The following is a 26,812-nucleotide window of genomic DNA, read 5'->3' as shown; positions in this document are numbered from 1 at the left end:
CGTCTCCCTCCCTCCCCCCCCCCCCGGCGCCGGGCGCGGCTGCGCAGCAGCGAGGAAGCCGGGCTCTCCGGCGCCGCGACGGAGCTGCGCTAGGGGGAGTGTTCAGTGCACTTGCCGCGCGCGGCGGCGGCGGCGGCGGCAGCATCAGCACCATCCCCGGCAGTAGCTCCCTCGAATCCCGGGTGGGCGCCTGCCAGAAGCGAGCCGGGCTCGGAGGGAGAAGGAGGAGAAGGAGGAGCGCGCCTTGCTGGCGATGGCGCTGCGCCCGGGCGCGTGAAGCGGCGGAGCGCGTCTGCCAGGGGCTCTTCTTGGCCACCATGCCCGGAGCGGCGGCGGGGGTGGCGGGGGCGGCTGCTGCTCCAGGGGCCGCCTCGTCGTCCGGGGTCTCGTCGTCCGGGGCTCTGCTGCCTCCCCAGGAGGCGGCCAAGCTGTACCACACCAACTACGTGCGCAACTCGCGCGCCATCGGGGTGCTGTGGGCCATCTTCACCATCTGCTTCGCCATCGTCAACGTGGTGTGCTTCTTCCAGCCCTACTGGATCGGCGACGGCGTGGAGACGCCCCAGGCGGGCTACTTCGGGCTCTTCCACTTCTGCACGGGCAGCGGCTTCTCCCGGGAACTCACGTGCCAGGGCAGCTTCACGGACTTCTCCAGCCTGCCCTCGGGAGCCTTCAAAGCCGCCTCCTTCTTCATCGGGCTCTCCATGGTGCTCATCATCTCCTGCATCGTCTGCTTCATCCTCTTCTTCTTCTGCAACACGGCCACCGTCTACAAGATCTGCGCCTGGATGCAGCTCACCTCCGGTGAGTCAGGGGTTAAGGGCGCACCGGGCCCGGGGGGGGGAGGAAACTCGCGCGTCCCAGCCCCGTCCGTGGGCCAGTTAGGTAACCTGCACGCGATCGCTTCACGCGCCCCCCCCCCAACCTACCCCACCTCTGGTCCTCGAAATGTGCATTTCCTTAGGAAGGCAGGAACCCTCCTGCTCATCCCGAGCCTTGGAATTACGATGTCCCCAGTCCTGCCGGGCTGGTCCCACTGTCACCCCGCCGGACCAACCAGACGGGCGGGATATAAGCAAGCATCCCCCCCTGCACCCCAAGGGGCAAGGCAGCATCTGGAGATGCAAGGTGCAAACCTGTGTGCATGGAAAGCTCTTCATTTTGTGGGTGACAAAAGGGTTAGGTAGCATTTTTGCCCTGGTGGTGGGGAGAAAGCTGTATTCCAAGGGGAGCGATGGCTTTTGCAGGTTAAATTCCCCTGCAGGGCTGGATAGTTAGTAGAAATAAACTTAGGTGCACTTAAAAGATGCGGAGGGATAACCTGGGGCACAACATTGCCCGCAAAGGGGTGGGTGTGTTGCATTCAAAGCAACGTGTCGGAAAACGTTGTCATCCTGGAAAAAACTCTTGCATAGATTAGGGATGCTTTCTTGGGGGTTGAAACCGTCCCTAAGAGAGAAGATGCCACACCAGCACTAGCAATGACAATGTGGACTGACAGGTTACTATTTGCCTCTCTTTCTGGGGGAATTTGTACTGCAATTTGTCTTGCATGTGGGGAAAAGACACAGGACTGCTGCTGTGCACCTTTCCAAAGGACTGAGTGGATGAGACCTTGCAAGAGCCACGTTTGAGCTCACAGTGACAAATCTGTCCTCTGGCAGAGGCTGGTACTTAAGGAAAGGTCACAAGGAAATGGTAACGAGAACCTTGGGGAATGCGTGAAAGAAATCCCACCAGACAGGCAAAGTTGCTCTGTTCTTGAGGTGCTTCTGGTATAGCTTTCCGTGGCACTTGCTATGACAAATGAAAGCTGCTTCTCAACATGGGTGAGGTCTTGTTATTCATGTCTGATTGAGGGACAGCTGCGACTGTTGGGAGTCTCTCTTACAAGGTTTGGTTTCTCTGTATGATAGTACAATGGGGGAAAGCCTCTGTAGTTTTCCCCCCAAGAGCCATGCAGCCCAATCCTATAGATGTTTTATTTGTTAAACAAGTCACAGTGCTGCATAGCACCAGGTAAGTGTGCATAGGATTGCAGTCTACATCTGTAGCTTCCAAGTGACTCTTTGGAAAGCAAAGAGATGGCAGTTCAAAGCCCATGACATTAGTAGATTCCTTACGGTCTCCAACCTTTATTTATGTATGTATCATATATATTTGCATCCTGCAAGGAAAGAAAAATACATTGTTCCCTTCTTCCTTGTGTTATCCTCCCAACAACCCTTTGAGGTCGGCTACAGGGTGACCAGTCCGAGGTCCTCACCCAGTGAGGCTTCTGACCAGTTGAGAATCTGAGCCCGCAACCAAGTCCAGCAACTCAACTGCTACGTCACACTGACTCTTGTTCAACCTTTCTGACCAAAGCTTAGCTTTGGAGTGACAAAAACAACTGTGTAGCTAACGTGACAAAAGAGGGCAAGGGAGACGCAGATTTGTTGCACCACTTCAGCCTCTAACACATAAAGCAAAATGCTGAGAGTACCAAGACAAACCCTCCAACAGGGTATCCATTTATAGCTGATGAGGAAGGGTCTGGGTCTAGTTATTGAGGATATTGTCAGTATGAATCAGTCTGTGGCCAGGTCAGGCATGGCCAGTGTTTTATATATTTGTTACACTTATACTCTGCCTTTCCATTTTAAAAATGCCCAGTGGCTAACAACATTCAAACATGCCCCAGGGGGAAGGATCTGATTGGTTAACATTGTGGTGTAGATATGTAACCTGGGGTATAAATCTGCCCTTGGAAAGCACCTAAGAGGTTTGGGATTTATTTAAAAAAGAAAGGTATGGTGCAATGCATATAACTTGGTTATGTTCAAGTGCCAGTTATTTGAACCTCAAGAGGGGAGACAAATAAGCAAATGACAGAGATTTTTACGGAGGTATTTTGCCAGAAAGTGAAAGGAGGAATGGAGGTCCCAGGGCAAAGCAGGCAATGATTTTTATTTTTATTTTAAATCAAATAAAAAAAAGGGTGATTAATTGGGGGGGGGTATATAGTTATGTGAAAGCCAAGCAGGAATTCTTCTTGGGATTCTGAAGGTGCATGTTCTTGCTGTAGGTGGTTGGAATCAGAGGGCAATGCCTCCAAACATATGCTCTTGAGTTACCTATTGGAAGTTTCACCCAGGTGCTATATTTAACCATGTAGTAGAGATTTCTACAGAGATGTGTGCTCTGCAAGCTTAGTTGTCGTTCAGAAATTAATTTGAATGGTGGTTACTGCCAGAGATTGTGATTTTGTATGGACTTCTGGTATATTTTCTAGACACTATTGCTCTCCTGACCTTTGTCATTCAAGTCTGATCCCATTCAAAACGTCAGATTTAGTTCATTACATATTGGATTGAGATTAAATTACAGGATTAAAAAAGCATGTGCCTATTATGTTCCTAGGTGAATCTGTATATTTAGTTCTGTTTGTATTTCTTTTGTGAGCTTCCCAGAATTTTTTTGTTGTGGGCTGGCTATGTAAACTTAGGTATTACATTATAAGTATATTTTTATTTTGCATTTGCAAAATGCTTCCAATTATGTTTCACTGTTCCCTTTTTGGGAAGATCTGAAAGGGTACTAATTAGTGTGTCTTTGCATTTCCTTAATGTGTAACCTGGACAAGGATTTCATGTTTTTGGGGTTGTTTTTTAAGTCCATAATGGAGTTGAGTGAGCATGTATATTTGTTGTGTATGGCATGTAATAGCAATGTGGCATTTGTAGTTCCGAAGCATGTGAATGATTACTATACATTAATGTTTCTTGCACTTGCAAGTTTCCCAGGATACAGGTATCTTGATATTAACATTAGTGCTTACTGCAAATTGATACTTAAAGCAGGAACACACCCTCCTTTATTCCTCGATGTCCTGCAGTGGGTTTGATGAAAAAACGAATGGATTTCAATAAAGTGGTCCGGCTTGCGGAAGAATTTTCTGGATTTGCAGACGTGTTAGATTTAACTTAAATTCCACTCCTGATCAATGCCCACCGGGTCGTTAGTACCATTGTATCATTTTGAATGCTAAATATATAAGGTGATTTGTGCCTCACTTGTGTGATTCACATTTGATAAACGACTGCATGTTCATCAGGTCTGTTTTTCAGATTAAAGTAATACAAACGGTTCTGCAAGTCACTCCCTGCATATAAAACAGGATGCAAATAAATAAATAAATAAATGCGAATTGCTATATTAGAGATGTATGTCTGTGAAAGGCTTTACTGAAGCCATTCTCAGGTGGCCACAGTATCATTAGATGTTAATAATTTGTTTCCACATAATGCTTATAATCTGCCAGTGAATTCAAGAGCACTGTTGTGAATTAACATTGCAAGCTGATGGTTAAATTTTCCAAATTAATTTTACTAAAACAGCGTGTCTTCCTCTTTATTGCATATTGTCTGGTGCTGATTACTTTTCACATAGCAGAAATGGATTTGGTGTAAAAGGGCACAGTTGTTCTGTACATATAATTAATATACATAGGAAGCCAACTTTACTTTACTGTTAACTTTATGACTGTACAATGAGCAATGCTGTTTTTAAAATAAAGTTGGCAATATTTTAATATTTATAAACTTTCCCTTTGAATACCGTATACATACGGTAGTTTTATGCACTTCCCCCCCAACAAGGTTAAAGTTTCCAGAGCTGCAGAATAGACGTGTGTGGAGACAGACGGAAATTAAATGCTTTAAAAATAAAAACACCACTGCACTGCTTCACTTTTTATTAAAGAGTACATATTATTGTGGTCTTACTGGTTTACCTGTCAGGAATTCAGGGAGCAACCTGCTGTGGAGCATCTTCACTTTAGTTGAAAGTTAATTAAACCCACCCCTTGAATAAGCACAGAATATCCCATAAACTACTGCTATCCTGTAAGTGTTTGGTAAAGAGATGTGGGATGGAGGAAAGAGGAATTAATGGCTTTGAAATTGTTAAGGAAACAATGATTTCAGTTCCTTATAATTAACACTAATAATTTTTCCTGCAGGCTGTTCAGCTTTTTCAAAATATGGTTCTCTCAATGTACTCAATGCCCTTGCAGTTTATATAGGTCCCTTCTCTACATGCTGTACACCCAAGATAACTATAAAAGGGCCTACTGATGTTAACTAATGCCTTTTGAATAATATATGTCCTGAAAATTAATTTGCAAACTCGTTTTTTAAAGAGTAATGGGGAACTGTATGCTTTACTTCTACAGAAGTCCAATAGTTTTTCTTAAGGGATTGCCCTTTCACTGAAAAGGAGTAAAATTATTTGGTCATTGTGGCTTTGCTGAAACAGACTCATGGGCCAAATGGGAAAGCCTAGGGGGCCTGTTTAGGCTCTTGGGCACGATGTTCCCCACCATGGACCCTAGACTATGTTTCTTAGATTTCTACTCAGATGAAGCAGCTAAATCATTGGCTATTACGCTCCCAGAGAAAATTAAAGCAATGTATAATCTCAAAGAAGGCTTCTAATACAGCTTTCTAAAGTGTTAATTCAAGACTACTAGATTAAATCCCAGAGAGGGAAATTATGGATTCTGTCTCTTGGCAAAACACAGGTTTGTCATCTTTATTGCTGACACCATTCCTTCTACCCAGGAAAACTAATTACAGCTTGGCTTTGTTTTAATGTATTGGATTGCTGGGGAAAATTCAAGTGTACAGTTGGCAAAGAGTGATGACTGAAATTTAAGTGAAATGTTGCCACAGTAAAGTTTCTGAAGCAGGTGGTTATTTTCATGGGGAAAATCAGTGCTTAAACTGAAATGGAAATGACATGATGTCTCTTTTTGGAAAACCTGTTGGCCAGTTTTGGATGGTCTCTCCTCTCTTGTTTTGGCATCCTTTTGATAAACCAAGTTATGCTCAACGGTCCTGTTTTTTCTAGGCTTTTAAAACAGTGGCTTCATGCCTGGACTCCTCTGGTCAGCTAAATTGAGTCACAGAAGATTGCTTTTTTGGCAAACAACAGCTTCTCCCTTTTCAGAAATAAGATGATGGTGCTTTTCTAGGAACTGATGTGCTTTAGCAAACTAGTCTTGGCCTGCATAATTGCAGCCGACAATGACTACCTAACGGGCCACTTGATAGCAAAACATGGGTAATGATGGGACAAGTATTTTGTCTTCCTCTTGACAGTACTGGTGTAGTCCAAGGGTAGACAACATAGGGCCCTCCAGTTGTTGATGGGCTACAGCTCCCACAAGCCCCAACCAGCATAGTCAGTGGTTAGAGATAATGGGAGCTGTAGCCCGACAGCACCATGTTGGCTACCCCTGGTGTAGTTGTAGCTGAGCAAGACTGGTTCTGGCAGCAAGAGGGAGACAGCAGGAAAAGTGGGAAGGTACAGCCATGAAAGTTTGTTCGCTTCCCCCTTTCTTCAGCATTTGGCTAAGCATAAGTGCTTAGCTAAAGCTGGAAAGCCCTTCATTTGTCAGGATAGATTAAGCCCACGGGACACTAATTACTGCCTTAACACACTTTAAAGTGGACAGGGTAAGCCAAACTGAGGTCTCAGGGGGTTTTTGGTTGCTTGTTCATAAACGACACAAAGTACTGCATAGCTACCACGTCTCTCTGCAAGGTTTGCCTCTCTCTTTCAAGGCAGCACAATTACTCCGGTGTTAGGCTGCTATAGAAACTGTTTTGCAAATAATGGAGTTAAAGAGGCAGCTGTAATCATCTTGACTTGATGAGGTGCGGTTTGCTAATGGCTCTTTTAAGTTTTCATCTGCAAATACAGACAGTGGAGAAGGTCTAGGTTTGAGTGTACAGCTGTTGGTTAGGAGGAAGGAAAGCAGTGGCAGCCAGCCAGGTGAGTAGCCATTTACACTTACCTTTACCACTGCTTTCCCCCACTGGCTGCCCCCCCCCCCCGCCGCAAAGGCTGTTGGAACCATTCATCCTGTTGAGGAGAAGCAAAAGAACTATCTGCTCTCAAGTCTCTCAGTCTCTCTCTCTCTCTCTCTCTCTCTCTGTCTCTCTGTCTCTCTCTCTCTCTGTGTGTTAACCAATATTTATGTCTTGGCTATCATTAATCGCCACATAATTGTCTCTGTTGACAGAGTGTTGGCAATAGATGTTTAGTCCGCCATCTTTCCTCCTGGAAGTCTGATGTGTTGCCAGGGCTTTTTTTAAATCTGAGCTTTTTTCTATGGCAAGGTCCTTCTGTTCAAGGTGTCCTCTGATGCCTCCATGATGAGACTTATTTGACACAAGCAGATTTATGCTAGGCCCAAGAAGGATGAGGCCCCATCCTGTGAGCTCAGCATCCAGCTGCCTTGAAGCCACATTTGAGAAGGTGCTTTGACATTTGGGAGGCAGTCAAACATGGAAGTAAGAAATAGTGCAGAATGCAGCAACATGGCTTGTGGCTCTGTCTTTCAACAACACCCAGCACTGGTGCTGCTGAAAAAACTGCCCTAGGCTCACAATGGCCCATCCCTTCATGCCCCCAGTCTCCTTGAAAAGGAGAATACAGGGACAGTAGCCTAAAAAACCCCAAAGAATGTGATAAGTAATTGCTGCATGTGTTGTGCTGCTGTGCCTCATGTTTCGAAATGGGGCTGGCAAAGATCTACCCACTTAGCTGTCCGGCAAGCCATGCATTACTGGCAGGGCCATGAAGAGATGAAGGGCATAGGTGGCAGTCCGGTAACTATGCCCAGCACTTCTGCAGCCACAAGGATGAAACCTGGAGAGGATTAGCCAGAGACCAGGCTCACCGTACCCTGGCATAGGTAAATACTGCAGTGCCCAAACTGTAATACTCCCTGGCCTTAACGGAAGACCAGTATTGCACTCCCTCTTTTAAGAGAGCCAGTTACTCCCACAACGTAGTTTTGTTGTTTGTCAACAAAGATAAGCAACTTAGGATCAGGGTATCAGAGGGATCCCCTTATTCTTTGCAGCAAAGGATGGAATGAGAGAATTTGTACACAGGAGGGGAAGAGGGTTGATGGAGAGTGTCTGAGCATAAGGAGGGAAGCTCAGATTGGGGAAAAGGCGGGATATATATATCATCATCATTACCATCATCATAGTGTCCTCAAGCCATAATTATTTGATCAAGAATGCTATGTCAGCACTGAACCTGTGTGGCATGTATCTAGAGCCAGGTGTGTGTAGGCCCCTCTTCCAGCCTATGTCTTGCTGAACAAATTCTCTACCATGCCAGATCAGTGTTACCTCATATATATGAGCTACTGAAAGTGGTTTGAAATTGCTAATGGTAACTAACAACTCTTATTTTAACCAGTAATGTAAATGCCTCAATTGCTCAATTACCTCTTATGTTACACTGATATCTCCCTGACAAGAATAAATCTAGAGGGGGAGCAAACAAGGCCTGTCAGGAAACATCCCTTAAATCCATCAATATTCCACAACAAGAATTTCATTAATACTTTCATTTGCTTTTAGATGTTAGATTTTTTTTATAATTTGCTCTTGATAGATGAATTATTCACTTATTTATAAATAAGCGTAGTAGATTAATGGTTTTTGCATATAGAATGGGAACAGTCACTGTACATTAATGTGGATGTGTGGTTAATCTAGAACACATGTTTGCCACCTGGTGTGGAGGCCGCTGCTTGACCTTTCTCCCTTGGAATCCAACAGGGATATTCATGATTGTGATCAGATTGCTATCATTACCTCACATGGGCTCTTATGGTTTTTCTGGTCTGGTGTAGCAGCCATAACATTCTCTTCCCATTTAGGAAGTTTCTCCGCTCCATCTCCAGCAGGAATTAGATACTCTCTTTCGTGGTTTGTTTTAACCACAGAATTACTTCTATATTGGTGCCAGCTACGATTGATTGATTGTTTAATTTCTACACTTTTTACTATACAGGCAACTCCTGATTTAGACGCATTTAAATGACACACAGTTGTGCTCTGAATCTGGAAGTAGTTCCAAAATGTCATGGAGGGGCAGAATGGGCTTATGCATACTCGGCTGTTATGGGCCAGGAGGTCCGGAACGGAACCCCCATGCAAAATGAGGGCTGACTGTATTCAAAATATCTCTTAAGTGTTGTTCAGCAAAGAGAAGCAGCAACAGATAACTTAGAATCAGAGAATCTTAGAGTTGGAAGGGACCCAAGAGTCATCTAGTCTAACCCTCTGCAATGCAGGTATCTCAGCTAAAGCATCCATGACAGATGACCATCCAGCCTCTGCTTAAAAACCTCCAAGGAAGGAGAATCCACAACATCTAGAAGGAGACCATTCCTCTGTTGAACAGCTCTTACTTTGAGAAAGTTTTTTCCGAATATTTAGTCGGAATCTCCTTTCTTGTATGTTGAAGCCATTGGTTTGAGTCCTCCCCTCCAGAGCAGGAGAAAACAAGCATGCTCCGTCCTCCATGTGACAGCCCTTAATATATTTGGAGATGGCTATCACATTCATCCAGTGCTATACTAGCTGCACTGGCTCCCGGTGGAGTACAGGGTCAGGTTTAAGGTGCTGGTTTTGACCTTTAAAGCCCTAGGACCCACGTACCTACGGGGCCGCCTCTCCTGGTATGCCCCATGGAGGACCTTAAGGTCCACAAATGACAACATTTTGGAGGTCCCAAGTCTTAAGGTGGTTAGATTGGTGTCAACTAGGGCCAGGGCCTTTTCAATAGTGGCCCCGACTTGGTGGAACGCTCTGTCACAAGAGACTAGGGCCCTGCGGGACTTGACATCTTTCCGCAGGGCCTGCAAGACAGAGCTGTTCTGCCTGGCCTTTGGTTTGGACTCAGTCTGATGCTTATGTTTCCCTCCCCTTATGCTTTTGATTTATCGGCTGCTTTTAAAATGAGGCTGCATTTTAATTTGCATTTTAACCTGTATTTTAAATTGGGTTTTTTTCCCTATTATGTTTTTACTGTAATTTCACTGGTGTTAGCCGCCCTGAGCCCGGCTCTGGCCGGGGAGGGCGGGGTATAAATAAAATTTACTATTATTATCAGTCTTCTCTTTTCCAGGCTAATCATACCCAGCTCCATCAAGTGTTCCTTGGTTTCCAGACCCTTGATCATCTTGGTTAGTTTCCTCTGCACACGTTCCCGCTTGTCAACATCCTTCTTAAATTGAGGTGCCCAGAACTGGACACAGTATTCCAGGTGTGGTCTGGAGGAAACAGCAGCAACAACAAAATAGTTGCATCTAAAAATGTTATATTAATACAAACTAACTAATATATGAATCGATATTAATTCATTTTCCTTCTGGCACACCCTCTCCCTCTGCCTCTGGGTTTCCATCTGGGGTCCAAACAAACGCTCAGCTCACCCACAAAATCTCACAACAAGAAAAGTTATAGAAACACCCTAGTCTATCACACCAGACTTGCTTTTTATGGGAAGGCCCAGGGTGGATGATACAGTGGTACCTCGCAAGACGAATGCATCGTAAGACGAAAAACTCGCAAAACGAAAGAGTTTTTTGTTTTTTGAGTTGCTTCGCAAGACAGATTTCCCTATGGGCTTGCTTCGCAAGACGAAAATGTCTTGCAAGTTTGTTTCCTTTGTCTTGCAAGTTTGTTTCCTTTTTCTTAAAACCGTGCATTCACTTCGAGGAGCAACTCATAGCACGCGGTGTGGTAGCCTTTTTTGAGGTTTTTGAAGACTTTGGTGATTTTTGAAGCTTTTCCAAAGTCCGTGCTTCGCAAGACGAAAAAATCGCAAGACGAAAAAACTCACGGAACGAATTAGTTCCGTCTTGCGAGGCACCACTGTACTTCCTTAGGCTGCCCACAGCTGTGTCCCATTTAGCTGCTCTCTTCACACCCAGTTCCAGGTACAGCAGGTATGTCAATTTTCCCAGGGGGTCCAGAGGATGGGGAAAGGGCCCCCTCCACCACTCTCAGTTCTTTCTTCCCCCTCTGTCCTGTCCTCCTCCGCTGGTGCTGGGCTGCAGCTGCCCTCCCTCGCTTTGGCCTTGGTGGGCAACTCCTGAAGCAGCCTTGCCCTATAACCAGGGCTTAGAAACCCATCTCAAATCTTGGATTCCCCATTTTTAAGGCCTTGCTGGTTGGCATTAACCAGGCCCATGCTAAAAGGGGTGAAATCAAACTACCGAAAGAACAGGGGGAAGTGGAACGGAGAAGGAATATACAAACCACTGAAACTCCTTATTTCCTAACTAAAGTACCTCTTAGATGTGGTGAGGTGGTGTGTTGCTGTAGTGAGAAACATCTGTAAGCATAGTTACCACCCTTTCCCCCCTCTCAACGGGTTCTCTGCCATTAATAGTGGTGTGATAAATTCAATAAGTACAGCTTTTCCCAGCGTTGAGTTAACCGTTATGGGGGAAACTGCTGTTGCCTTTTTCTTTTTAAAGCTTTTAATGGTGCAGTTCCTTTATCAAGGAAACCCATAATTCTAACAACTGATAGAGCAACACACCTAACTTTGAAAGTGATTTCGGTGGCACATATTACAGTGGCAACATCATCATTTTTAAACAGGCTTAACATAAAATAGTAGCACTGATATGCATTATACATCTCTCTTTTGTTCCTTAAAAACTGAACTTCCTATTCTTTGCATAAATGCATGAATTATTGTTACTCTAATATACCAACATATCCGTCTTTTATGGCGGCATTGTAAAGCTGCTGTTATGCAACCCATTCTGCCCAGCCGGTTAACAATAGATGCAATGTTCATTTGGTATATAATATTTGGGACTGTAGTCAAATTGGGATATAACTATGCACAGTATGGTGGGAAAGAATAGATGCTCCAGTCGTGTGTGCTGCAATAAAATGCAGAGTCAGTAAAATAACTTGAATAGTTTGTTGCCAGTACACCCACATTTTTACATGCTGTGGAGAGCCTAGCTAGGTACTAAAATAAATAAAAAAATTAAATTCTTAGCAGTAACTGTTCTCTGCAGAAAATTGTAGAGGGAGCATGAATTCTAAAACTCACTATAATATTATTTCAGACATAGTCTTCCATTATAATTCAATCACTAGACTAATATAGCTTCAGTTCCAGGAACAATCACAGAGTGGGAACCAATTGTACAGTGTCTGATGTAAAGCTATCAAGAATTAAGTATAGTTTTATATGTAAGTTTCAGTCATGTTGTGTATCTGCACTGTCACCTGAAGGCTGCAATTCTGATCATTCTTCCTTGGAGGGAAGCCTTGCTGAAATAAAAAGTGCTGGCTTCTAAGTAAATGGAGCTATGTTTGAAGTGGAAGGCTGTTCTGTCAGTCACAGGCTTTGCGATAAATCCCCATTTTAAGCTTGAGTACTGAGTGGGGGGAAGGTAAAAGAGAAAAGAATTAACTAGAAGTGTTCGTGCCCGTTCAGATTCCAGAGAAGAATTAGTTGGTGGTGGAGATGATGGCCCTTGTGGAGGTTGATTGCGCAAAGGAGTGGATTAGCTAGCTGCATTGCTGGTAATAATGTAGGTCAGTAGTCTTCAAACTTACCCATGGCACTTCTTTGAACCCCATCTGCTGGAACATGGAGCCCAATTCTGATTGCTTTTACCACATTTGGCAAGTATTTCTCCACAACTTGCATTCCTTCTTTCTCCCTCTTTCTCCCACCCGTCTCTCTCTCTCTCTCTCTTTTTTAATAGTATTTATTCAAATTTTAAAGATTACAAAGAGAAACAATAAAAAAGAAAAATAAGAAGAGACATAAGAAATACAAACAAACAAAAAACAACAACAGATCGGACCTTTGCATAGCTTTCTTCCCTTTGCTTATTTCCTTGACCTCCTCACACCTCCCTTTTTTGTATTCTAGTTCAGTTAGATGTTTCAGCAAATCCTTTCCAGCTTTGTTTTTATCCTAATAATTTATCTTAATATACTGTAATTCTCGTCTTTCACCAATTAACAAATCAATTTTAACCTAATCCTTTATAACATTTCTGCTAAAACCACATTACTTCATTCCAACAACCTTCTAACATTCCTTAATTTTGCAATGTTTCTGTAAATAAACTTTAAATTTTTTCCAATCTTCTTCCACCGACTCTTCACCTTGGTCTCGGATTCTGCCAGTCATTTCCGCCAGTTCCATATAGTCCATCACTTTCATCTGCCATTCTTCCCGGGTGGGTATATCTTGTGTCTTCCAATACTTCGTGATGAGTATTCTTTCTGCTGTTGTTGCATACATAAAGAAAGTTCTGTCCTTCTTTGGCACCAATTGGCCGACCATGCCCAGGAGGAAGGCCTCTGGTTTTTTCTGAAAGGTATATTTAAATACCTTTTTCATTTCATTATAGATCATCTCCCACCCGGCTCTCTCTGGGGGGGAAACAGCAATGGCAGCGCTGTTGAAGACCCACTTTCTTTTGGCTTATGATCCACACTGATGCTACAGAGTGTGTTGTTGTTGTTGAGGTTGTTGAGCGCTGATTATAGGTAGATGTTTTGCTGGGTTTTGGGATGCAGGTGGCGCTGTGGGTTAAAGCCTCAGCGCCTAGGACTTGCCGATCGAAAGGTCGGCGGTTCGAATCCCTGCGGCGGGGTGCGCTCCCGCTGCTCGGTCCCAGCGCCTGCCAACCTAGCAGTTCGAAAGCACCCCCGGGTGCAAGTAGATAAATAGGGACCACTTACTGGTGGGAAGGTAAACGGCGTTTCCGTGTGCTGCGCTGGCTCGCCAGATGCAGCTTTGTCACGCTGGCCACGTGACCCGGAAGTGTCTCCGGACAGCGCTGGCCCCTGGCCTCTTAAGTGAGATGGGCGCACAACCCCAGAGTCTGTCAAGACTGGCCCGTACGGGCAGGGGTACCTTTACCTTTACCTTTTTTGCTGGGTTTTCCATATGATGTTTAGTTTACATTTTTATGCTGTTATTGGCTTTAGGTAGTGGAATCCAGTTCTAACTTTCATTGTAGGATAATAAAAACAAACTTTGCATTACTATAGTAATGCTGACTTTCTTCTTCTTCTTTGGCGATCACTCGTAGCCAAGTAAGATTGTCTTCCATGAACACGGTCTAAACAGTGATTCCGTTAAGTGACTATGGAGGCCAATTCTGGTTCCACATGTCCCTGACTTTGTGTTCCTTGTTTGTCCCCCTCATTGCACTTTTTACTTTTCCTGCGTACCACAGAACTGTCATTTTCTGTACCCTATTATATTTAAACAGGGCAACACTCATCATTAGAGCAGTTTGTGTTGGACAAATCCATGAAAGTTAAACCTATAGTAATGGCTAAGAATTGAAATGGCTAGAGATAGTAGCTTTGTTCTGCAGTGGTTCACAGCTTATGGTTGCCAGAAGGGTGGTATGAGTAACAGGAGCTACTTGGGGCAGTTCAGAACAGAGAATCAGGTGGGGAGAGAGTTAAGTACCTCTAACGGTTCTAGGGGGTTGCTCATGCGTAAGTTGCTGCCACTCTTGGCTTGGTTGCCTGGTTGAACCCTTTCCCTCTGGACAGCCTTGGACTCGTGACTGTCTCAGTCGCTGGCAGAATCCGTCAGTGGGCGTTTCTTAAACTTCTTCCAGCAAAAAAGTTCTTTGACGCCAAGTCTCCTCCTACTCTCCCTGCGCAGAAGTCTTCTGCGCAGGGAGGGTGTGGGCAGCGGAGCGCCCGTGCTCTCCCCACTAGTCTTCGTTGAAGAGTCCTGGAGCCTTTTCTCCGATTCCCCCATCTGCCCCCCTTCTCTCCTGGTTTTACGTTGATTTCCTTCCCCAGCAGCTGGGCTGCCTCTCTCCCTGCTGGGACCCTCTCCGGCATCGCTCTGGAACCTTCCCTCCACCTCTGTCTCTGATGGCAATTCCCTGACAGTACCCTTCCTGGAGGCAGGCATTATTCTTTACTCATCAAACTATCCTTATAGAAATAATAAGGCAAACCTACTCCTTGCTGTAGCTGTCGGGGTAAGCAGGCAGGGAATTGAGAAGTGCTGCCAAAAGGGCTGAGTAGAGGAGAAACAGACTGTAGTTTAATTTAATTTATTTATACCCTGCCCTCCCCGGCCAAGACTGGGCTCAGGGAAGCTAACACCAAATATAAATACAGTAAAAATACAGTAAACAAACAAACAAATGATTGAAATATAAATTAGAATACAGTTTAAAATGCAGCTTAAAATGCAGCCTCATTTTAGTGGTAGTCCATAGATCAAAGCCATAAGGGGAGAAAATGTCAAATATTCACCGGGGCCCAACTATCCATGCTGGTCTTACATGGGCCAGCAAAAAGAGCCGAGGGGAAGTTTATATACAAAATCCCATATAAGGGGTTCCATAAATAAATAAATAAATAAATAAATAAATAAATAAATGTTATAAATGGGGACTTGAGTCCAACCCAAGGGCCAGGCAGAACAGCTCCATCTTGCAGGCCCTGCGGAAAGATGTCAAATCCCGCACGGCCCTGATCTCCTGTGGTAGGGCGTTCTACCAGCCAGGGCCAGAGCTGAAAAGGCCCTACTTGGGTGGCCCTTAGGACTGGGTGCAGGGTCGATGGGAGACCTTAACTTTCCACAGCACACTTTGTTGGATTTCTTATTGATCCAAGAACAAAAACCATTTGCATTTTCTCCAATACTAGAATTTGATTGAGGCTGGTTCCCTGGCACAGGGCATGGGACTTGCCTCCCAGAGCAGAAGAAAGGTGATACTGCAAAGCGTCAAATTGGGTGCATAGTCTTCCAGTCTAATTCTCATTTTTAGTTTTATAGACATGGGATTGTATGCAGCAAGAGTCATCCTCCGAGTAGACCCATTAAACCTGATGGATACAACTAAATTGAGGTCCATTAGTTTCAGTGGGTCTATGCTGAGTAGAAATCAGCTGGCTGCAATCCATACATCAAGGGTTGCTAGCATGGTGCTCTTCAAATGCAGCTGGACTGCCACTCCCAACATGGCATCACTGGCCATGCCAGCTTGGGCTAATGGGAGCTGTAGTCCAGCAATTTCTAGAGAGCGCCATGTTGGCCATCTCTGCCATAGAGCATGAAAGGAAAGAGGAATCATATACAGGCAACTTGATTTGTTTTCATCCTTTAGGTTTTACTCCCAATAGACTTTCTGAATGTAAGCCTGCATATATTGCTGTACCAACTCTTCTGAAGAGCAGCAGTCATGTTGCTTTATTTCGAAGTAATCAGTGGAATAGATAAACCTCCTGTAATTACAGCGAGCGGAATTCAGAAACGAAAATGAAACATATTTTATCCTTGTTCAACATTATGTGCAGCCATCTGCAGTATGACAAGTAATGGCACAGATATATCACTACATTGGATTGTTATTCGAGACAACATATTCTGTATGGTTTTTGACTCTGCATTAATCAGGGAATCGGTTCTGTTTTGACATCTGTCATGTTTCAGTCATGGCATTGCCGCTAATCTAGGAGTAAAATTGTACTCACTCTTGAAGGCCCTTTCTTATTTGCGTGGAGTGCGTTTTGTGTCATAATACAAGCTCAACCCCACCAGTCTTTAAAAGGGGCACAGAACATTTTAAGGCTTAATAAGAACAAAATGAAAAAAGTGGTGTTTAGAAACTTGGGCATGGAGGGCAGAGTCCCCAGCATGACAGGTGCAAGAGGCATTAAGTCCTAAATGGCAAAAGCCGAAGGCCACATCTCTCTCATTTAGCTGGCCACGAGGGAACTGTGATTAGGGTTTTAATTCCTGTTGTGCCAGTTTGAGTGCTGGAAGCTGCCAGGGCTGCAGCTTATCCTGCGATGTGCCACAAGCCTCATTTACATTCAGTGCTACTGAGCAACAGCACACGGTGCCCTTCTCTGCCCTGTGTTTGAATTGCTCCGATGTTGATTTCCGTACCATTCGTGGGGCCTTTGGGGCAGTGTATGTAGCTGAAGCATGGACAGTGTTCTTGGGGCCCATTCAAAGAGAGGGTGCATTTCTTCCATTGAAGACACCCGTAAGTTCATCTGTGTTCCCTCAATTATCCAAGGTGCTCTGCAGAGGACCAGGCTGGGGAAAGGTCAGTGCAGTAGTTCAAGCTCTGTAGGAAAATGTGAAGAAGTGTTGTTGTTTTTAAATGTCCCTGTTCTCTATTCCCTCTGGATACAGAGATACAACATGATATTCGAGGGATGTGGAACCTCAGGGGCGAAATGCAGCCGTCTCTATCTCCATGTGAGCATCTCCAGGATTTTTTGGGTGGTGGGGTTTGCAAAGTAAAACCGAAAGGGTGAGCAGGCTGTATAGGAATAACAGTGCCTATACATTTTGTGCCATATCTCAGGTTCTACAAATGCTAGAAATGCACTCTCTCTTTATTTTTAAATGAAAGCTGGAGATTATGGTTCAACTGTCCCCTCCCCACCTCCATGGACACCCATGATCTGGCCCTTGGAACTCTTACTAGGTGAGACTTCTCACCAGGCCTGCTCTGTGTCCTTCTCAAGTGTGTTTGTCTGGCTGGAGTCAGTGTTAGAAACTCAGATATATAAGCTAGGTGCCAAGTGGCTCCTTAAAGCAAGGTTACAGTCGCCAAAACGGAATGTCTAGTTGCCATTTTGGGGGCAAGATGGCTCTAAAGTCTTGTTTTTCAAACGATGGACTGACTGTGATTGATTCTCAGTTAAACATCTGGTCTATTCCAACCCCTTTTCCTTAATGGCGACTGCTCCTGCTCAGGCTCCACAGAAAAAGCAATTTGGTTCCTGAAATCCATCCTGATTGTGCTGATAAAAGAGAACGGATAGAATTCTACAGGATGGGGTACTAGTGTGTGGAAACAGTGCTGATCCAATGATCCCCAGGCATGCACCTCCAGATGGTATCTTCTCTTGGTCACAAGTGGTCGATAGCCAGGTGCAAAACGCGCCTGGCGCCTGGCTTATTTCGAACGCTGCCTGGATTGTGTCCTGGATGCAGATGTAGGTATGTGCATAGAAACATGAAGAGTGTGTGGCCTGCTGTCGAAGGGTAAGAGTCATATCCATTGATGCACCCATTTCTGCCTATGACATGTGGCCCCTGGACGGTTCCACATGAGAGAATGCGGCCCCTGGATGGAAAGAAGCTCCACACCTCTGTTGTATGATTTTAGGAAGTGCAGTGGTACCTCGGGTTAAGAACTTAATTCGTTCCGGAGGTCCGTTCTTAACCTGAAACTGTTCTTAACCCGAAGCACCACTTTAGCTCATGGGGCCCCCTGCTGCTGCCACGCCACCGGAGCACGATTTCTGTTCTCATCCTGAAGCAAAGTTCTTAACCTGAAGTAATATTTCTGGGTTAGTGGAGTCTGTAACCTGAAGCGTCTGTAACCCGAGGTACCACTGTAAAGGGACAAATTCTCACTTTAAAATTCCTACTACCCTTGAGTTCTGTTCTGCTCTCCTTTCCTAGCCACTAGGTTTGCCATTCTCTTGCTGGCAGGTCACCTGTGCCTTTAACAGCTGCACGGTGACTGGAAATTCAACAGGTGCCTCTTCCCCATTGTGGTGATGCAGGGATGTGCAAAATGCGAGGCTTGTTTATCTTTTGCCTGACATGCAAGCCATTAAAGCCAAGAGCTCTGCCAGAAAGGAAACCTGGCATCCCTGCTGACTCCTTGATAAGACCTGCGTCTCTCACAGATGTTGGGTGGAAGTCTTGGCTCTGGAGGAAGGTGGGATCATGCTCTTTCAGCTGTTGTAATTAAAACCAGCTTAATAGGCAAGGTCACAGTCCTGAACACAGCAAGGTGGCAGAGAGAGGTGGAAGTGCGAGCTGGTTGCAGAAAAGCAAAAAACCTCTCCCCTCCCTGGCTGTTGCTTCCCTTGTATAGTAAATTGGTGGTTTGTAATAGCTGTCCATAGATGGATTGATTTATGATCACCCATAATTGATATATCTGCATATACTACACAGTGCCTTCCATTCTTCCCCCTTATCAGGCACACACACAATAAATTTCCTAGGAGTAATGGGACGTATACTAGTCAGGTTCCCACCCGAAAACCTATGTCCCCACTGTGGAAGGACGTGTGGATCCAGAACTGGCCTCCAGAGTCACTTACGGACACACCATTAAGACCATGTTCATGGAAGACAATCTTACTCAGCTACAAATGATTGCCAAAGAAGAAATCATGTCTCTGCTCATTCCCAAACCATTTACATCAACGGGACGTAGGCAAATAGTGCTGCATCTATCCAGCAGAGGGAGCATAGACTTTAGCTCATTGTATTGGCCTCAGAGGATTAGGGAACACACCCTCTGGGAAGGAGCTGATAGAAAGGATGTTTGCTGGATAATTTAGGCAGGGGCAAAACTCTACTTTATTTCACCTAGGTCAAAGATGCAGTTTGGCACCTCACCCAAGCATTTGCACACACACAGCAAGAGGCTGGGAGCCTCAATGGCACCCTGCGGGAGGCTCTGAGGGACAAAAAACCTGGCTAGTCCCCCCCATAGCTAAAGCTCTGCTTAAGGGTAACTGTATTTATGTGTTTTGGAGTATTACACCCCAGACTTTTAACACCATGCCTTGCGATGCAAGAAACTGAGTCATAGAGTTGGTTGAATGGGGGCCTTGTAGGCCACTGAATCCAATCTTCTGCTTCCGTGCTCCAGAGCTAGGGCATCCTCAGCAGGTGGTATCCAGTCCCTGCTTCAACTTCTTTTATCTTTCTTAGGGTCCACTACTACAAGATGCCTAGCAGGGAAGATACGATTTGCAAACACCGTACAATAAGACAGAGACAGACAGTGCAGTCTGGTGTTTGCTCCGTCAAACTGGCAGGCCATCTCAAATTCTGAATGATGCTATTTACTACCATTTACCTCTAATTGTGTATCTTATGGGTATCCTTAATACTCTCGCAGACAATCTTATGGCACATTGAAATATCATAAGGGAACTGATAGCAAGCTGCAGCTTAAGTGACAAGCTTCGGCTGCTCCCATATGTCAGAAGAAAATTAATCTCCTTGTATGTTTCAGGTTTTCAGTTTCCATTAAACTGGGACTCTGGAGAGTAGAGAGGCAGAGTGATCCTCCCAATGTATTTCCTAGTAAAGCTGAATATTAAGAATCTGGTGCGTGCTGGGCACAGGACGGCTTGGAATAAAAATGTTTCTGCAAGCAAGTCTTGGGATAAGAACTGTGTTTGCTGTCATGTATAACTGATCCTTTGTGCACTCTTAATATGCAAGCCATTAGTTTGCCCAGATCTTAATTTAGTCAGGCAGGGCAAGGCTTCCAAGCTGCTTGGAGCCAGTCGTTGGCTCCGGCACCCACCCTCCAATAACACACTGCTTAATTTAACACTGTTATGCACTCAATCTCTGTTGATTTAGGCTTGCCTTACTCAGTTGCACCCAGCCTGTAGGTATTTGGAGGGGGGGTGAGGAGCCCAGAGAAGAAGCAAGTAACCATTGGAGTCATTGGCAAGCTGCTCCAGCTTCTGTGTGGACTAAGAATAGATATGGATAATTGAGGCAGGGCGGGTGGCCATAGGTGATGTGCACAGATAGATAGATAGTTTATCACGGCCATAGGCCCATATTCAACAGAACATACAGCAAAACAGGCATAACAAAGCAAAATCAATAAATTAAAATACGTTTAAATCAAGTACATCTCAAACCGTAAATTTCTAAATTCCATTAAAATAAGAACAATATAGCGCTTAAAATATCAAATTATCAATATAGATCAATATTATTTAGGCAAAATCAATAATCATAAAGTAATCCATTTTTCCTCTTATAAGCTAATACTGTGGTGATGTGCACAGGTTTTGCAGATTTTTATAATACTTCAAAAAACCTGAAAAAAGCCTCTTTTGAGAAGAGCCGACATTGTAGAATCAATGCAGGAATCTCAACATACAGTCCCCCATTCAATTTGCAACCAAACTGGACCCTGCTCAGCTTTGCAAATGTGCTAGCAGTTTTATTGATGCACCTTCATCTCTCACCCACTTTAAAACCAACTCCTGAGTTTGTGGGAAACAATTTCTGGGTAAAATGCAGTGCACACCGATGTGCAAAGCTTGCTCTTGCTTTTCTTTGCTGCGGTTTGCTTTGTTTTGTGACTTGCTTCCCAGTGTCTTACTTGCACTAATACAGGCACAGTGGAATGAGCAGAGCTGTCTACCAAACTCTGTCCAATGTTGCTGCTACAAGATACAGTGAATGGCAGAATAAGGTGGGTTGGCGTCAGGCAGTTGAGGTCATCCTGGGCACTCTTAGAAGAGACCTGTGAGGTTTCCGGGTTAGCGCCATCGGCGAATGGCGGAGTTCCTCCGATCGGAGGAACGGGCTCCGTGGAAACTGGGTCTTCCCACCGCGGCGAAGGGGGGGACCCGCTAGAAACCCCAGGCAGAGAAGCCTGGGGACGTGGGGTTCGGCAGAGCACCAAGAGCACCTCCCCTACTCACCGGGAAACCCCTTTTCGGGGCTCTGGAGTGAAGTGGGGTGAGCAGCGCGGTGCAATCGAACCGACTGCTACTTTCACGGAGGGAAGCTGCACAGCCATCGTCGGAGAGCGCTGACTTTTTTCTGATGACATTTGGACTCTAAACAAGTACCCGTGAGTAAAAACGGAAGATTTGGCTAAGAAAAATTTTTCTGAATTAGGTAACGAAGTGGGAAGGTCTAAACAGGAAGTCCGCCTTCCGCTTTTTGTAAACAGACTGAAGCAAAGATTGCACATGCTAAATAGCCTGGAATTTGACTTTAAGATTGAAATTTCCTGCACCTACGATCATCAAAACCCCCTTGACAGCAGGAGGAAAGAGGGGGAAAGAACTATGACTATTTAATCCTGCAGAGAAAGAATAGAGGAACATAAATTTCCATTGCCCCAAGCCTGGGGACGGGACGTCAGGACAGAAATCTTTAAAGAAAACGGATTATATTTGGACAGACAGAAATAAAAGAGAAATAAATTATTATGTAATTTTGATGTGGATGTTTTTTTTCCCTTTTTGTATTTTTGAAAATTTGAATAAATATTATTTTAAAAAAAAAATAGAAGAGACCTGTGGAGGCTTAGACCCCATTTTCATCCCCTTCCTTGCCTGGAAAAAGCCGCAGCCTGGTGGTATTTTGCATTATATTGGGATGCCTCTTTTCAACAAAGGAACAGCTGCAACAAAGGAACTTAGACTACTGATGCCCCAGAACTGGGGCCTGAGTCACCTTCAAGTGCCTGGCAAGGGCAATGAAGAGTCCCTGTGCTTGTGCACTCAGAGCAGCTATACAGAATTCATATGCTTGCACATCAAAATGCACTTTGAGGAGGGAGGCTGTGATTTTGTATTTCCTTGCCAAGATGTTACGGTGCAAAGCTGTTCCGAATTGGGGTGCAAGCTCATAATGTGTCTTTCGATCTGAGAGTTTTTGAGCTGGGGTTTAGTCTGTGCACCACCAGTCAGCTCAGTCCAGAGGAGGAACATCTGCAAAGGGCAGTTAGGGAAGCCACATTAGACCAGAGTGTGTGTTATGCCTCAGGCCTACAAAAACTTCCAGGGCAGGCTTACTCTCTGGTCTGAACAATTATAAGACCTGTCCCTGGGTGTGGCAGTGAGGTGAAGACCTGACTTAGCCCTTTGAAAAATGGCATTTGTGTTCATATCGGGGGGACGGGGGGGCGGGGAATCCTTTATGTTGGTCTGTGCTCCCTAAGCTTAGCTGCAGTCGAACTCTTAAAAAGTCATATAATTTCAGCTAAGCTACAAGTGTTAATCCCTCCCTAATCATAAATATCCTCTGCTTTTCTCAAAAGTGAAAATGAGATTTTCCTTACATAAAAAAATAATTTCTGAAGAGTGGTTCTTCCACCCTTATTCTGTTTTTGGCAGTTGGAAGAATGAGGATGGAAGAGTGGGGGGTGGCATTACAAGCTGTCAACATTGTAGTAAACATCAAACAAAAATAATAGTTCCTTATCTAGATAGAGGTCCAGTCGTGACTGACTCTGGGGTTGCGGCGCTCATCTCGCTTTATTGGCCAAGGGAGTTGGCGTATAGCTTCCGGGTCATGTGGCCAGCATGACTAAGCCGCTTCTGGAGAACCAGAGCAGCACACGGAAATGCCGTTTACCTTCCCGCCGGAGCGGTACCTATTTATCTACTTGCACTTTGACGTGCTTTTGAACTGCTAGGTTGGCAGGAGCTGGGACCAAGCAACGGGAGCTCACCCCATCATGGGGATTCAAACCGCCGACCATCTGATCAGCAAGTCCTAGGCTCTGTGGTTTAACCCACAGCACCACCTGCGTCCCAGAGATAACAGGGTCCAAATACCCGTTGAAACCCTTTCATATGTAGAGTGAACAGCATTTATCTCTAGTGGATCCTGGTTAGACAGTAGACTTTACCTGTTCTAATCACACACAGAGAGATGATTGTAGGTTAGAAAATAATAAAGTTGTTTATTGTAGGAAACCTATAACTTGGATAGAAAAAATCTAGTTCTAGTTTAATTAACTAGCTTGGAGAAGAACAAGACTGCCACACTTGCTCCTTCATTCTGTCAGAGGATAGCTGAAGATAGTCCTCTCATCTTGAGGTCCAAGGGAGAAGTGTGACGTGGAGGAAGAAGTTGTAAATAGGATGCAACCCAAGAGCAATGCTTTTTCGGGGGGGGGGGGGTGCAGGGGTACACATACCCCTAAACATTTTGTGACTCTTTGTATTTTTGTCCATTTACTGTATTTATTTTTCCTGATTTGAACTATAAAATGGTGATTTTCTTAAGTCAAAACGAGAGTAAAGGTAAAGGGACCCTTGACCATTAGGTCCAGTCATGACTGACTGGGGTTGCGGTGCTCATCTTGCTTTACTGGCCGAGGGAGCCGGCGTACAGCTTCCAGGTCATGTGGCCAGCATGACTAAGCCGCTTCTGGCAAACCAGAGCATCACATGGAAACGCTGTTTACCTTCCTGCTGGAGCAGTACCTATTTATCTCCTTGCACTTTGACGTGCTTTCGAACTTCTAGGTTGGCAGGAGCTGGGACCGAGCAATGGGAGCTCACCCTGTCGCGGGGATTCGAACCGTCGACCAGATTCTGATTGGCAAGTCCTAGGCTCTGTGGTTCAACCCACAGCGCCACCCGCATCCCTAAAATGAGAGTGCCCCTAAACATTTTTTAAGAAAAAAAAAATCACTGCCTAAGGGTATTAGTCTAAACAACCAGGAGGTAGAGAAATAAGAGGATGGGTTAAAGGCACAGGAATAGTCTAGGAATGTGGATGTCCCTCACTCCATCATCCTCAGCCCAAGCAAACTTCCCTTCCGCAAGCTGAGGTGCACCCAAACTATCATTATATATGTCTGGTCTACACATCACACTGAGGCATGACTTAGAGGGAATGCACAGGCTCCCAGAGCAGAGATTGCAGCTACTTCTTCTCTCCCGTCATGGCTCTGCCAAGCCATTGTTTGGCTTAGTCTCAGATGCTGTTTAGCTCTTGTGGACAAACCACAATACCACAGGACAAACTTTGGCTGCAGGTTGTGGTTAGTCTGCATGAAGCTAACCACCAGCCTGGGTTTGCATGAGATGCCAAGTCATGGCTCAGTGCAGCAGCCGCAGGTCTAGGGTGGAGCAGAGTGGCTTTGCTCTTCTCTTCTTCCAGAGCCTGCACATTTGCACCAAGCCATGGTTAGTGTGGTATATAAGCAAGATCACAGAAACCAAATGTAGACCTCCATGTTATCATTCAGAAACACCTCATTTTTAAGCTTATGTGGGAAAACTGAGAAATTATCATTGAATACAATTGAGGAATAGCAGGAAACATTGATATTCAAATACACTTCATCACAACATTGAAACTTTTATCAATATATTATCATTGTGGTCATATGCACTCTTCAAAGTTAGCCACCATTGAACCCAGAAGACTTGCTTCATAAGAAACTTGCATAGGGTCATAGTAACTCCAGGGGAAGCCCTTTATTTTGTTTAGACCCTTCCCTCCCAGCACAGAATGCACCACTGAAAACAAAATTGCAACTCAAATTTCTTTAATGAGAATTGTGACATAATTCGATTTTATTGCATTAGCCATGTGGCCATAGCATAATATACATAGAAATAACAACATGGAATAGGGGTGGGGACATAAAAGTGGATGTCGTCCTGGGCAAATACTTAAAAAAAAAAAGGGGGATAACAAAAGTAATGGGGGATTTAAAACATCGAGTGACTGAGAATACAAAAACAGATTCGATTGTGCGGCGTATCGATTACATCTGTGATATTAAAGAAGAAGTTGGTGCCGCTTTCCTCTTCATCACACTAAGCAGGAAATTAGCTGTCATCTCGGTAATCCAACAGTCAGAATCCTGCAGAAGAAGGGACACTATCCAAGGCTGGATTGGGAGATGAAGCTTGTTCACGAGAGGAGTTAGAAACCGAGATCTTTCTTCTGTCCAGTTGGGACATAAGAGCATTACATGTTCCATAGACTCCAGAGCCGTGTCATTGCAGGTGCATGTTCTATTTGCGATGGAAACTCTGGAGTAACGACCCGACAGAACCGCTGTAGGAAAACAGTTGAGACGGGCACAGGTAAAGGCCCTTCGCTTAGCCTCTGAAGGAATTGTGAAGCAGTATAGAGGGATCCCTTCAGGGGGTGGAATAGCTAGGGCTAAGCCTGAACACGGCCCTCTTGCATGGGAAGCTGTGTTAGAGAAGTCAAGTTGCTGTAGCTTCTTTTTGATTAGAGGTAGGGCCGCCGGACTAATATACTCTAAGTTAAAAACAGTTTTGCGGTTCAAATTGAGAAGAGAGCGGAACTTGAGATTAATTGTAGTTTTCCAAGGAGAATTATGAATATCTCTTAAGATCAGATTGGAGAAACCACCTCTCATGAGAATTGATATCTGAAAGATCCGTAGGTTCTGATTCTGAACTTTGACTCTGGCCTCCACTGACTCCAGGCAATTGAAAGTTCACATGAGCTGAAACAAGCTTCTCTGCTCTTTTCACTTTGTTTGCATCTCAATTTGAGCGCGCCTGTTTTGAAACATTCATTATGCAAGTTTTCTCTTGCTGCAGGAGCTGGAGGAATCCGAGGCAAGTGAAACACATGAAAAGTCAAACTCTGTGTTGTACAAAAATCCCTCCATGTTGCAGGATGAACATATGGCATTTGGCAGACTCCTAGACTGGGCCAAATGCCTGAAAATAGTCTCTAAAAGATCAAGCACCAAGTCTGGCAAATTATTTTGTTAGAACTCCAGACAAAATGCAATAGCAAAATGCAATCTGTCACCATCACTGTCACCTCCTCCTCTTTCTTCACCTCACTGTATGGATCTAGAGGGCTTTGTCCTTTGCAGTTTTCTCATGTTGCTCTGCCTCCAATCTCTCTCTCTCTCTCTCTCTCTCTCTCTCTCTCTCTCTCTCTCTCATATATCTGTGCACGCATATGCAGACAACTATTATGCAGTTCAAAGCAGCTTTTCTGCCTCTATCTTTGGCCAGGATTCCTTTGGGAGACAGGGAGGGATATAAATTTAATAATAAGCAAATAAATAAACAGCGCTACCCCTACTTCAATAATCTTTCTCAACTGTGTAAATTTTGCTAGCCTTCGGTGTCTTTGGGGAGCAGGGCGGGGAGCCTCCTTGTCTCAGCATATCAGCTTCAAATTACTCAAAATTCACATTTTGAGGTGTCACCACGGAAGGCAAAACAAAGATGGCAGCATAGCATGTTGGAGTGGCATAACTATGACAGAGCATGTCAACGAGACCTACGTCCAGCCCCCTGATCCTGTTGCTGATCAGTATAAAAGGAGTATTCAGTCTTTTTAAAGAACTACTTCTTCTTCTTCTAGTGGGGGTTGTACAGTTTTCTTGCCATCCACTATCTGCATTTCTTCCTTTACGTGCTTCGCC

General features: G+C 44.7%; 1 protein-coding gene across 1 annotated transcript in view; it reads left to right on the top strand.

Annotated features, from left to right (window-relative positions):
• Nucleotides 1-317: 317 nt before the first annotated feature.
• Nucleotides 318-26,812, top strand: part of LHFPL3 (LHFPL tetraspan subfamily member 3) — a gene marked incomplete at its 5' end in the record, with an annotated part of 257,506 nt that continues 231,011 nt past the window's right edge. The window contains one exon of the mRNA XM_079992042.1: nt 318-804. Coding sequence (XP_079848168.1) covers nt 318-804 — 487 coding nt within the window. The remainder of the gene's footprint in view (nt 805-26,812) is intronic.

The sequence above is a fragment of the Podarcis cretensis genome, assembly GCF_951804945.1.
Source record: "Podarcis cretensis genome assembly, chromosome: 10".
Classification (NCBI taxonomy): domain Eukaryota; kingdom Metazoa; phylum Chordata; class Lepidosauria; order Squamata; family Lacertidae; genus Podarcis; species Podarcis cretensis.
Note: the sequence above shows the minus strand (reverse complement) of the source record. Positions and strands in the feature narration are given on the sequence as shown.